Raw genomic sequence first — 13,010 nt, forward strand, 5'->3', positions numbered from 1 at the left:
AAGAGAGAGAAGCACGGGAGACAGAGAGAGAGAAGAATGGGGGGGAGAGAGAGAGAGAGGTAGAGAGAGAGAGGGGGAAGGAGAGAAGGAGAAAAACGTGATGAGGGAGAAAGAGAGAGAAGCACGGGAGACAGAGAGAGAGAAGAATGGGGGGGGGGAGAGAGGTAGAGAGAGAGAGGGGGAAGGAGAGAAGGAGAAAAACGTGATGAGGGAGAAAGAGAGAGAAGCACGGGAGACAGAGAGAAGGACGAGGAGAGAGAAGGATAGAAAGAGAGAGAGGGAGAGAGGAGAGCGAGAGGGAGAAAGAGAGGAGGGAGAGATAGAGACCCAGACCTCCTTGCCCTCTGTCAGAGGGACCCTGTCCAGACCTTTCCCAGCAGGCTTTGCCACAGATGTAGCCTGTAAGAAAAAAGGCTCTGGTTAACTTTACACGCCATTTGAATGTTTTGACTTTGTTAGAGAAAATAGTCTGTACAGGTTAAAAAAAATCACACATGCTAATCATGTATGAAGGTATTCATGCTAAACAAGTCATGTGTGGCCTTAGCTCAAATGTTTAGTTGATTCAAATAGAGAGACACAAAAAAAATATTTTGTGGGATTCAATCAGATCACACATGGTGGAAAATGTGGCTTTTAAAGGCCATTTCCTATTGAACCGATATATAAAGCATTTACTGTTGTGGAGAATGAGCAGTTGGATTGAATCCCGGCCTAATACGGTGGTCTGTGCGTACATTTGAAGAGTCATTTGTGTTAGGCTTTATCGTATGAGTGCTTCTCCGTGGATTAATTTGGTTTTAACATGTCCCACCCATTTTCATCCAAAGAACAAGGGCGCCTGCTCACTAATCAATGACAAAACATGATTTCTAGCTAAAATAAAAATGTAAAGCGTCTTTAACATTTTTATCCCCCTCACAGGCTAAACACTAGGCAGTAAAGCTGTTAGGCTCTAGTCTCCCAGAGGGCTGAATGGTCAGGCAAGGTTCTGAGGGTGGAGGGGTTGGTTATAAGACAGTAGAGGTTAGACTGTTATAAGACTTAGTGAGACGTAGAACCTCTAGTCTGAATAAAACATGAAGTCCCAGTGGTCACGTCATTCCTGGAAATAGTCATTCCTGGAAATAGTCATTCCTGGAAATAGTAGTTAAATGCGAGCTGATGTTTTGTAGACTTTAGTCTAATTTGCTCCTACTATTATATGTGTTGTAGAATCTAGTCTAATCTGCTCCTACTATTATATGTGTTGTAGAATCTAGTCTAATCTGCTCCTACTATATGTGTTGTAGAATCTAGTCTAATCTGCTCCTACTATTTGTTGTAGAATCTAGTCTAATCTGCTCCTACTATTTGTTGTAGAATCTAGTCTAATCTGCTCCTACTATTATATGTGTTGTAGAATCTAGTCTAATCTGCTCCTACTATTATATGTGTTGTAGAATCTAGTCTAATCTGCTCCTACTATTTGTTGTAGAATCTAGTCTAATCTGCTCCTACTATTATATGTGTTGTAGAATCTAGTCTAATCTGCTCCTACTATTTGTTGTAGAATCTAGTCTAATCTGCTCCTACTATTTGTTGTAGAATCTAGTCTAATCTAGTCTAATCTGCTACTATTATATGTGTTGTAGAATCTAGTCTAATCTGCTCCTACTATTTGTTGTAGAATCTAGTCTAATCTGCTCCTACTATTATATGTGTTGTAGAATCTAGTCTAATCTGCTCCTACTATTTGTTGTAGAATCTAGTCTAATCTGCTCCTATTTGTTGTATAGTCTAATCTTGTTGTAGAATCTCTAAGTCTTGTAGAATCTAATCTGCTCCTACTATTTGTTGTAGAATCTAGTCTACTATTATATAGAATCTGTTGTAGAATCTAGTCTAATCTGCTCCTACTATTTGTTGTAGAATCTAGTCTAATCTGCTCCTACTATTATATGTGTTGTAGAATCTAGTCTAATCTGCTCCTACTATTATATGTGTTGTAGAATCTAGTCTAATCTGCTCCTACTATTATATGTGTTGTAGAATCTAGTCTAATCTGCTCCTACTATTATATGTGTTGTAGAATCTAGTCTAATCTGCTCCTACTATTATATGTGTTGTAGAATCTAGTCTAATCTGCTCCTACTATTATATGTGTTGTAGAATCTAGTCTAATCTGCTCCTACTATTATATGTGTTGTAGAATCTAGTCTAATCTGCTCCTACTATTATATGTGTTGTAGAATCTAGTCTAATCTGCTCCTACTATTATACGTGTTGTAGAATCTAGTCTAATCTGCTCCTACTATTATATGTGTTGTAGAATCTAGTCTAATCTGCTCCTACTATTATATGTGTTGTAGAATCTAGTCTAATCTGCTCCTACTATTATATGTATATATATTATCTTGGGCTCCCGAGTGGCGCAGCGATCTGAGGCACTGCATCTCTGTGCTAGAGGCATCACTACAGACCCTGGTTCAATTCCAGGCTGTATCACAACCGGCTGTGATTGGGAGTCCCATAGGGTGGTGCACAATTGGCCCAGCGTTGTTAGGGTTTGGCTGGGGTAGGCTGTCATTGTAAAAAATAATATGTTCTTAACTGACTTGCCTAGTTAAATTTAAAAAAAGATGTATTGTAAACTCTAATCTGCTCCTACTATTATATGTGTTGTAAACTCTAGTCTAATCTGCTTCTACTATTATATGTGTTGTAAACTCTAGTCTAATCTGCTTCTACTATTATATGTGTTGTAAACTCTAGTCTAATCTGCTCCTACTATTATATGTGTTGTAAACTCTAGTCTAATCTGCTTCTACTATTATATGTGTTGTAAACTCTAGTCTAATCTGCTTCTACTATTATATGTGTTGTAAACTCTAATCTGCTCCTACTATTATATGTGTTGTAAACTCTAGTCTAATCTGCTTCTACTATTATATGTGTTGTAAACTCTAGTCTAATCTGCTTCTACTATTATATGTGTTGTAAACTCTAGTCTAATCTGCTCCTACTATTATATGTGTTGTAAACTCTAGTCTAATCTGCTCCTACTATTATATGTGTTGTAAACTCTAGTCTAATCTGCTTCTACTATTATATGTGTTGTAAACTCTAGTCTAATCTGCTTCTACTATTATATGTGTTGTAAACTCTAGTCTAATCTGCTTCTACTATTATATGTGTTGTAAACTCTAGTCTAATCTGCTCCTACTATTATATGTGTTGTAAACTCTAGTCTAATCTGCTTCTACTATTATATGTGTTGTAAACTCTAAACTACTAAACTCTAGTCTAATCTGCTTCTACTATTATATGTGTTGTAAACTTGTAAACTACTATTATATGTGTTGTCTAATCTAATCTTCTACTATTATATGTGTTGTAAACTCTAGTCTAATCTGCTCCTACTATTATATGTGTTGTAAATCTGTCTAATCTGCTTCTACTATTATATGTGTTGTAAACTCTAGTCTAATCTGCTTCTACTATTATATGTGTTGTAAACTCTAATCTGCTCCTACTATTATATGTGTTGTAAACTCTAGTCTAATCTGCTTCTACTATTATATGTGTTGTAAACTCTAGTCTAATCTGCTTCTACTATTATATGTGTTGTAAACTCTAGTCTAATCTGCTCCTACTATTATATGTGTTGTAAACTCTAGTCTAATCTGCTAGTCTAATCCTACTATTATATGTGTTGTAAACTCTAGTCTAATCTGCTTCTACTATTATATGTGTTGTAAACTCTAGTCTAATCTGCTTCTACTATTATATGTGTTGTAAACTCTAGTCTAATCTGCTTCTACTATTATATGTGTTGTAAACTCTAGTCTAATCTGCTTCTACTATTATATGTGTTGTAAACTCTAGTCTAATCTGTAAACTCTAGTCTAATCTGCTTCTACTATTATATGTGTTGTAAACTCTAAACTAATCTGCTTCTACTATTATAGTCTAAATCTAGCTTCTAGTCTATTACTATTATATGTGTTGTAAACTCTAGTCTAATCTGCTTCTACTATTATATGTGTTGTAAACTCTAGTCTAATCTGCTTCTACTATTATATGTGTTGTAAACTCTAGTCTAATCTGCTTCTACTATTATATGTGTTGTAAACTCTAGTCTAATCTGCTTCTACTATTATATGTGTTGTAAACTCTAGTCTAATCTGTAAAGTTTTCTGCATCGTAATGGCCTCCTACTTGTTTTCTTTCTCAGAAATAGAACTCCCACTACAACCCAGCCTACATTCCAAATGGCACCCTATTCCCTATATATTACACTACTTTTGACTAGAGCCCAGGGCCCTATAGGGAATAGGGTGCCATTTGAGACGTACCCCTGGTCATAGAGACCAGGCTGGGCCCTGCCTTGAATCTGCAACAGCTCTTTTCACACAGAGCGTCCTGTCACTCTCTGTGTGAAGTAATGAACACCTGACTGTAGGCTACTGCCAGGAGGGAATGGAATACTATATTTTGTATGTTTACGACTGAAAATAACTATGAAGCCTGCTATTTTTAGGAACAACATCAATAAATAGAGTAATCTAGAACGACTCAATGAAAGAAAGAGATGTCTATGTCTTGATGTGAGCTGGGAGCTAAACTCTCCTTGTTCTCTATTTCTCTCTTTCTCTTCTCTCTTCTCTTCTCTCTCTCTCTCTCTCTCTCTCTCTCTCTCTCTCTCTCTCTCTCTCTCTCTCATTGTTTGTAGACTTATGAGGAGTTGGTGAGAGTGATGAACTCTGAGCAGGAAAGGCCGTTTGTGTGCAGTGCCCCTGGCTGTTCTCAGGTGAGTGTGTCGACACACGTCGGTGTATGTGTGTTTGTGAGGGAGTGTGTGTGAGTGTGTGCACACTTATGTGCAGTGGTGGAAAAAGTACTCAATTGTCATACTTGAATAAAAGTAAAGGTACCTTAATAGAAAAGGACTCAAGTGAAATTCATCCAGTAAAATATTACTTGAGTAAAAGTCTAAAAGTATTTGGTTTTAAATATACTTACGTAAGTATCAAAAGTAAATGGAGTTGCTAAAATATAAAAGTATAAAAGTATAAACCATTTCAAATTGTGTATATTAAGCAAACCAGATGGCACACGGATAGTCAGGGGCTCCAACACTCGGACATCATTTACAAACGAAGCATTTGTGTTTAGTGAGATCAGTCCGCCAGATCAGAGGCAGTAGGGATGACCAGGGATGTTCTCTGTTTAGTGAGTCCGCCAGATCAGAGGCAGTAGGGATGACCAGGGATGTTCTCTGTTTAGTGAGTCCTCCAGATCAGAGGCAGTAGGGATGACCAGGGATGTTCTCTGTTTAGTGAGTCCTCCAGATCAGAGGCAGTAGGGATGACCATGGATGATATCTGTTTAGTGAGTTCGTCAGATCAGAGGCAGTAGGGATGACCAGGGATGATATCTGTTTAGTGAGTCCGCCAGATCAGAGGCAGTAGGGATGACCAGGGATGTTCTCTGTTTAGTGAGGGATGACCCAGGGATGATATCTGTTTAGTGAGTCTGCCAGATCAGAGGCAGATGACCAGGCATGTTCTCTGGGATGACCAGGGATGATCTCTGTTTAGTGAGTCCTCCAGATCAGAGGCAGTAGGGATGACCAGGGATGTCCTCTTGATAAGTGTGAGAATTAGACCATTTCCTGTCCTGCTAATCATTCAAAATGAGTACTTTTGGGTGTCAGGCTAAATGTATGGAGTAAAAAGTACATTATTTTCTTTAGGAATGTAGTGAAGTAAAAGTAAAAGTTTGCAAAAATATAAATAGTAAAATACAGATACCCACCAAAACGACTTAAGTAGTACTTTAAAGTATTTTTACTTAGGTACTTTACACCACTGCTTATGTGTGTGTTTTTTGTGTGTGTGTGTGTGTGCTCGTGCATGTTGGTGTGTGAGTGCCTGTAACATGAAGAAGAGGTTGAAGAGGGAGCCTGAAAAGCACGGTGCTGCCTCACACATCAGGAGAAACAGAATAGCACCCACTTCCAGTCAAACTCCAGCTGTAAAGAAAGGAGCTTTTTGCTGCAGAAAAACACCACAGAATAATGGTTCATAATAAGGCCACGTCTGTCACCCTTTTGTTAGGATGCACAGTAGAGGTGAAGTGTGAAGATCAAATATGTATTGTCCTATTTTATATTGATGTAAGGCTTTGGGCCTCCCGAATGGTGAAGCGGTCTAAGGCACTGAATCGCAGTGCTAGAGGCGTCACTACTGACCTGGGTTTGATCCCGGGCTGTATCACAACCGGTCGTGATTGGGAGTCCCATAGGGCGGTGCACAATTGGTCCGTGTTAGGGGAGGGTTTGGCCTGGGTAGGCTGTCATTGTAAATGAGAATTTGTTCTTCACTAACTTGCCTAGTTAAATAAAAATAAGGTATAGATTATAGAGAAGTCATTCTAGACTTCATAAATTCCTTTTCATACCGTATGTTCAGTGTTAACCTCTCAGGTATTTTGTCCACATGCAGGGACATGAAGATGATCAACTACTACATGTTTTCTTACTCTGTGATCATAGACAACCACAACACTCACAGGAATGTGTTCCTGGAGTGCAGTATTCCTTTAACTGTCTCTGCATGCCTTTTTAACCTGGAATTAACACTAGTGAATATCATCCAAAATATCACTGAATACCACTGGACTCCAGGCTTGAGACTGTGTGTGTAGAGAACTGAGTGGTTGTGTTCTTTATCAAGGAGGACCACATTGGAACAACGGTATTTTAATTTTAAAATAACTATATTTATTGTTTCATGTGTTGTCCTCATCTTTTTTAACAGTACCATTTTCTTCACCCCAAAATAAATCAAATCATACTGTCTCAACAGCGATTCCCAACAGAGGACCACCTGATGATTCACCGGCACAAGCATGAGATGACTCTGAAGTTCCCCTCCATAAAGATCGACAGCATGTTATCAGGTGACAAATGGCTTCATGCTGTATGCTGTAACTTCACTCTCTAGGCTGCATCCCAACTGGCATCCTATTCCCTATGTAGTGCACTACATTTGACCAAGGCCCATAATAGGATGCCATTTGCGACACATCCTCTAGTCTAATAGTGTAACATGTACGCTGGGAGTCGGGAAGCAAATACAGGGAGTGAAAAGGTAATAATAAATAGAACATAGTACAAAACTAGAAACAGGAAAAGCAAACAGACATGAAACAGAAGCAGAATCACTAACGCCTGAGGAAGAACCAAGGGGAGTGACCGATGTAGGGGAGGTAACCAGGAAGGTGATGGAGTCCAGGTGAGTCTCATGAGGCGCAGGTGCGAGTAACGATGGTGGCAGGTATGCGTAATGATGAGACAAGTGGCACGTGGAGCGCCGGAGAGGGGGAGTGGGAGTACACTTGACAAATAGTCTGGTCCCATCGTGGTGTTCTGGAATAGATGAGTGTTTTAGTTCTCCCTCAGGAAGTAGCAGCTCTCCGCGCCAGGCAGATAGTCAGTCAGGCTATAAACAAACAGTACTGTGTATTCTACATCAGGGTTGGGGTTGATTCCGTTTTTTGGATTCAGTCAATTCATTGAAATTCACTTAATGAATGACTGAATTGACAAGTGAATTCAGGCCAACTGTGCTGTGTGTTGTGTTGAGGAGAGTTTGTGGTTCACTACTGTGCTGTACCTCGACTCTGTTGCGACTCCTCATTTCCCTACGGTGAAAGCTTCGTTGTGTATTGAGTCTAATCTCTAACCCATACCTTGTAGTTCTGCAGTGCTCAGCAGGACAATGAGACACTGATAAAATCCTCAGAGAAATTCATGTTTTTCCTTTTCCCAAGTTAAGAGAAATGTTTTGTCAAAGATGCCGCTGGCTCCCTGTCATCATCACAGATGTCATTAGTCTTGCTGTGACAGTGGGGAGGGGTGGTGGAGGAGGGGTTCCCTGCCCCACCATACAGAGGGGAGGAGATGGGGTGTGGTTGGGGGTGACATATTGATCCACAGTTCAAAGGAATACCTGATTTATAGGTTTTTTTCAGCACCTGTAAGTGTCACCCCCAGGCTAAGTCATACTTCCAGATTTTTAGTGCCTAGACAGAGCCCAGCTGAGGCAGCAGAAGACTGTGTGTGTGTGTGTGTGTGGGTGTGTGTGTGTGTGTACAGCTGTAGGATCTCAATTTGATCAACCTTTTGCAGGAGACCTTGACAACTTGTGGTGTATTTGAGATTTAAAAAGTCTTCTGAAGTTTGTAATTTCCCTTCAGAAGACTGTATCAACCCCTCCACAAATGTCCTTCATTATAACCCACGTAATAAATGTACTTTCCTGTTGCAGCAGGATTCTTTTCCTGCTGTCACTCTTAGAAAAAAGGGTTCCAAAGCGATTATCCGCTGTCCCCATAAGAGAACCCTTTCTGGGGGCAAGTAGATCCTTCTATGGAAAGGGTCCTACATGGAACCCAAAAGGGTTCTACTTGGAATCAAAAACAGTTCTTCTTCAAAGAGTGTAGCAAATGGTCTGAAATGAGGATTTGACGTGTGTGTCTGTACAATGCCTTCAGAAAGTATACAGACCCCTTGACTTTCTACACATGTTGTTGTGCTACAGCCTGAATTCAAAATGTATTTAAAATAAAATCATCTCACCCATCTACAATATCCCATGATGACAAAGTCAAAACATGTTCTTATACATTTTTTCAAATGTCTTGAAAATTAAATACAGGAATATCTCATTTATATAAGTATTCACAGCCCTGCGTCAATACATGTTAGAAGTACCTTTGGCAGTGATTACAGCTGTGAGTCTTTCTGGGTAAGTCTCTAAGAGCTTTGCACACCTGGATTGTACAATATTTGCCCACTATTCTTTTCATATTTCTTCAAGCTCTGTCAAATTGGTTGTTGATCATTGCTGGACAACCACTTTCAAGTCTTGCCAAGGATTTTCAAGCCGATTTAAGCCAAAACTGTAACTCGGACACTCAGGAACATTCACTGTCTTCTTGTTAAGCAACTCCAGTGTAGATTTGGCCTTGTGTTTTAGGTTATTGTCATTCATCTCCCGGTGTCTGGTGGAAAGCAGACTGAACCAGGTTTTCCTCTTGGATTTTGCCTGTGCCTCCATTCCGTTTCTTTTTTATCCTGAAAAACTCCCCAGTCCTCATCGATTACAAGCATACTCATAACATGATACAGCTTCAAAATATTGTATTGAATATGTTGTATTGGATTTGCCCCAAACATAACACTTTGTATTCAGGACATAAAGTTATTTGCTTTGCCACATTTCTTTTTACCCCCTTTTGTGTGGTATCCAATTGTTACTATCTTAACTTGTCTCATCGCTATAACTCCCGTACGGGCTCGGGAGAGACGAAGGTCGAGAGCCATGCATCCTCCGAAACACAACCGCAGTGCTTCTTAACACAGCGCTCATCCAACCCGGAAGCCAGCCGCACCAATGTGTCGGAGGAAACACCGTAACCTAGCGACCTGGTCAGTGTGCACTGCGCCCGGCCCGCCACAGGAGTCGCTAGTGCGCGATGAGACAAGGATACCCCTACCGTCCAAACCCTCCCTAACCCGGACGACACTAGGCCAAATGCGGGTCGCCACATGGACCTCCCGGTCGCAGCCGGCTGCGATAGAGCCTGGGCGCGAACCCAGAGTCTCTGGTGGCACAGCTAGACCACTGCGCCACCCAGGAGGCCTGCTTTGCCACATTTTTTGAGGTATGACTTTAGTGCCGTGTTGCAAACAGGATCCATATTTTGAGATTTTTTTATTCTGTACATGTTTCCTTCTTTTCACACTGTCAATTAAGTTAGTATTGTGGAATAACTACAATGTTGTTGATCCATCTTCAGTCTTCTCCTTATCATAGCCGTTAAACTGTGTAACTGTTTTAAAGTCACTATTGTCCTCATGGTGAAATATTTGTAGTTACTGGGTGTATGGATACACAATTCCAAAGTGTAATTAATAACTTACATCATGCTGAAAGGGATATTCAATGTCTGCTTTTTCCCCCACCCATCTACTAATAGGTGCCCTTCTTTGTGTTATTTGAAAACCTCCCTGGTCTTTGTGGGTGAATCTGTGTTTGAAATGCACTGTTCAACTGAGGGACCTTACAGATAATTGTATGTGTGGGGTACAGAGATGAGGTAGTCATTCAAAATCATGTTAAAAATCATGTCAAACACAATGCACACACACACTATGTACACACACACTATGCACACACACACTATGCACACACAGCCCATTTACTCCTGACCTTATTTCAGCTTGCCATAACAAAGGGGGTGAATACTTATTGACTCAAGACATTTCAGTTTTTCAATTTGAATTCATTTGTAAACATATTTTGAAAAACACGATTCTACTTTGTGTAGGTCAGAGACACAAACATCAGTTTGAATACATTTTAAATTCAGGCTGTAACACAAGATAATGTGGAAAAAGTGAAGGGGTATGAATACTTTCTGAAGGTACTGTGTGTGTATGTGTGTGTGTGCGTGCACGTCTGTGCCACAGGAGGCTGGTGAGGGGAGGACGGCTCATAATAATGTCTGGAATGGAGTTGGTGGAATGGTATCAAACACATAGAAACCATGCGTTTGATGTGCTCAATACCATCCCATTAATTCCATTCCAGACATTACTAAGAGCCTGTTCACCCCAATTAAGGTGCTACGGGCCGCCTGTGGTGTGTGTGTGTGTTAGGCTGATGCTGACGGAGATGGTCTTCTTTATTATTTACACTGAGCGACCAGGAGAGTCAGGTTTCTGACCCGGCCGAGTCAGTGTCCTTATCCCCCCCTCTCTCTCTTACGGCTCTGTCCATTTGTCTTTCTGAAACCTCGGAGCCTTCCGGCTGGGATGTGAGAGGGTTGACGATCATAAGTCACCTGGCTGTCTGACTCTCCTGTTTAGGGTTAAAACAACTTCAACATGTCACCCAGAGAGATTTGAACGACCCCCAGCCCCTTCCCCTTTTGATATGTAACACCCAAGCTTACCTCATTTCACCAACGTTGTGTCTGTTCTCCTGACATGTGCTGTGAGTTGTCACGTCATCATACTTCTCTGGAAATGGACACCGCTTGCGCTCCAGTTTTTGAAAACGTTTTAATTGAAGAGTTAAGCTCTCATCCTCCCTATGGGGAAAGACAGACTGGTTTGGTCAAACTGTATTTTGGTGGTCAATCCTCAGTCTAGCCAGAATGGATAAACAGGCCGTGGTGGAGTATGCTTTTAGCCTTTGAAAAGGACATGATCCTAAAATCACCTTGGACTGTCTGAAACACGATCCGGTCTCTCTGGTCTCTCTGCCCCCTGATGCTGAGCAGAGTAACACTGCCTGACTGAAGGGAACAAACGACCCCCCCCCCCTCTCTGTAGGTGAGGTCTGGACATTGTTAACTGAAATGTTGCTAGTGAGAGTAGTATCTCTGTCTAATGTAAAAGGAGAGTGGCTTTTCTAACCATGTGGAATGTCCATTAGCTTGGTCAATGTATTCTCTGCCTCTGCCCACTTCATATTCATCAGCTGTTCTCCTTTGTCAGCAAACTATCATAACTTAACAGTTCAGGCAGCAAACATACCGTGCAGATTTATCTACAAATGTACTGTTTTATACGATATTTAAACATTTTTTGATCTGTTTCTAGAATGAATGTTTTCCAGACCAAGTCGCTACCTGCTAGGATGCTAATATCCATTCTAGTGTGAGTTTTATATGTAATTCAGTGGTGTCTCCTGTGTTCCAGACCAGACGCCGACCCCGACGCGCTTCCTGAAAAACTGTGAGGAGGTGGGTCTGTTCAGCGAGCTGGACTGTTCTATAGAACAGGAGTTCAGGAAGGCCCAGGAGGAAGAGGACAACAAACAGGTAGACAAGATGACAGTAAGACAACTAACCTGATTATCATGTAGACAAGATGACAGTAGACAGATAACCTGATTATCACATAGACACGATGACAGTAAGACAACTAACCTGATTATCATGTAGACAAGATGACAGTAAGACAACTAACCTGGTTATCATGTAGACAAGATGACAGTAAGACAACTAACCTGGTTATCATGTAGACAAGATGACAGTAAGACAACTAACCTGATTATCATGTAGACAAGATGACAGTAAGACAACTAACCTGGTTATCATGTAGACAAGATGACAGTAAGACAACTAACCTGATTATCATGTAGACAAGATGACAGTAGACAGATAACCGGATTATCACATAGACACAATGACAGTAAGACAACTAACCTGATTATCATGTAGACAAGATGACAGTAAGACAACTAACCTGGTTATCATGTAGACAAGATGCCAGTAAGACAACTAACCTGGTTATCATGCAGACAAGATGACAGCAAGACAACTAACCTGGTTATCACATAGACAAGATGACAGTAAGACAACTAACCTGATTATCATGTAGACAAGATGACAGTAGACAGATAACCGGATTATCACATAGACACAATGACAGTAAGACAACTAACCTGATTATCATGTAGACAAGATGACAGGAAGACAACTAACCTGGTTATCATGTAGACAAGATGACAGTAAGACAACTAACCTGGTTATCATGTAGACAAGATGACAGTAAGACAACTAACCTGGTTATCATGTAGACAAGATGACAGTAAGACAGCTAACCTGATTATCATGTAGACAAGATAACAGTAAGACAGATAACCTGGTTATCATGTAGACAAGATGACAGTAAGACAGCTAACCTGATTATCATGTAGACAAGATGACAGTAAGACAACTAACCTGGTTATCATGTAGACAAGATGACAGTAAGACAACTAACCTGGTTATCAGGTAGACAAGATGACAGTAAGACAGCTAACCTGATTATCAGGTAGACAAGATAACAGTTACACTATTCTGCACAATGATAAATATTTATTGATAATTATTTGAATGTGTTTTGGATGCTCAGTGTTCCTGCTAGAAGCATCCACTGAATTAGACACACTGCTCTGCACAGTGCC

At 40.5% G+C, this 13,010-nt stretch overlaps 1 protein-coding gene across 3 annotated transcripts in view; it reads left to right on the forward strand.

The window, feature by feature from the left end:
• The window catches only part of creb5b (cAMP responsive element binding protein 5b), a 97,175-nt gene that overhangs the window by 6,458 nt on the left and 77,707 nt on the right, over positions 1-13,010 (forward strand). For 2 of the 3 annotated variants that reach the window (XM_042318481.1, XM_042318479.1), the window contains exons 2-4: positions 4,715-4,792; positions 6,852-6,945; positions 11,759-11,895. In XM_042318481.1, the coding sequence (XP_042174415.1) occupies positions 4,739-4,792; positions 6,852-6,945; positions 11,759-11,895 (285 nt within the window). In that variant the 5' untranslated portion in view covers positions 4,715-4,738. The remainder of the gene's footprint in view (positions 1-4,714; positions 4,793-6,851; positions 6,946-11,758; positions 11,896-13,010) is intronic. The other variant, XM_042318480.1, reaches the window with a different exon arrangement.

The sequence above is a fragment of the Oncorhynchus tshawytscha genome, unplaced genomic scaffold (assembly GCF_018296145.1).
Source record: "Oncorhynchus tshawytscha isolate Ot180627B unplaced genomic scaffold, Otsh_v2.0 Un_contig_4572_pilon_pilon, whole genome shotgun sequence".
In the NCBI taxonomy this organism is placed as follows: domain Eukaryota; kingdom Metazoa; phylum Chordata; class Actinopteri; order Salmoniformes; family Salmonidae; genus Oncorhynchus; species Oncorhynchus tshawytscha.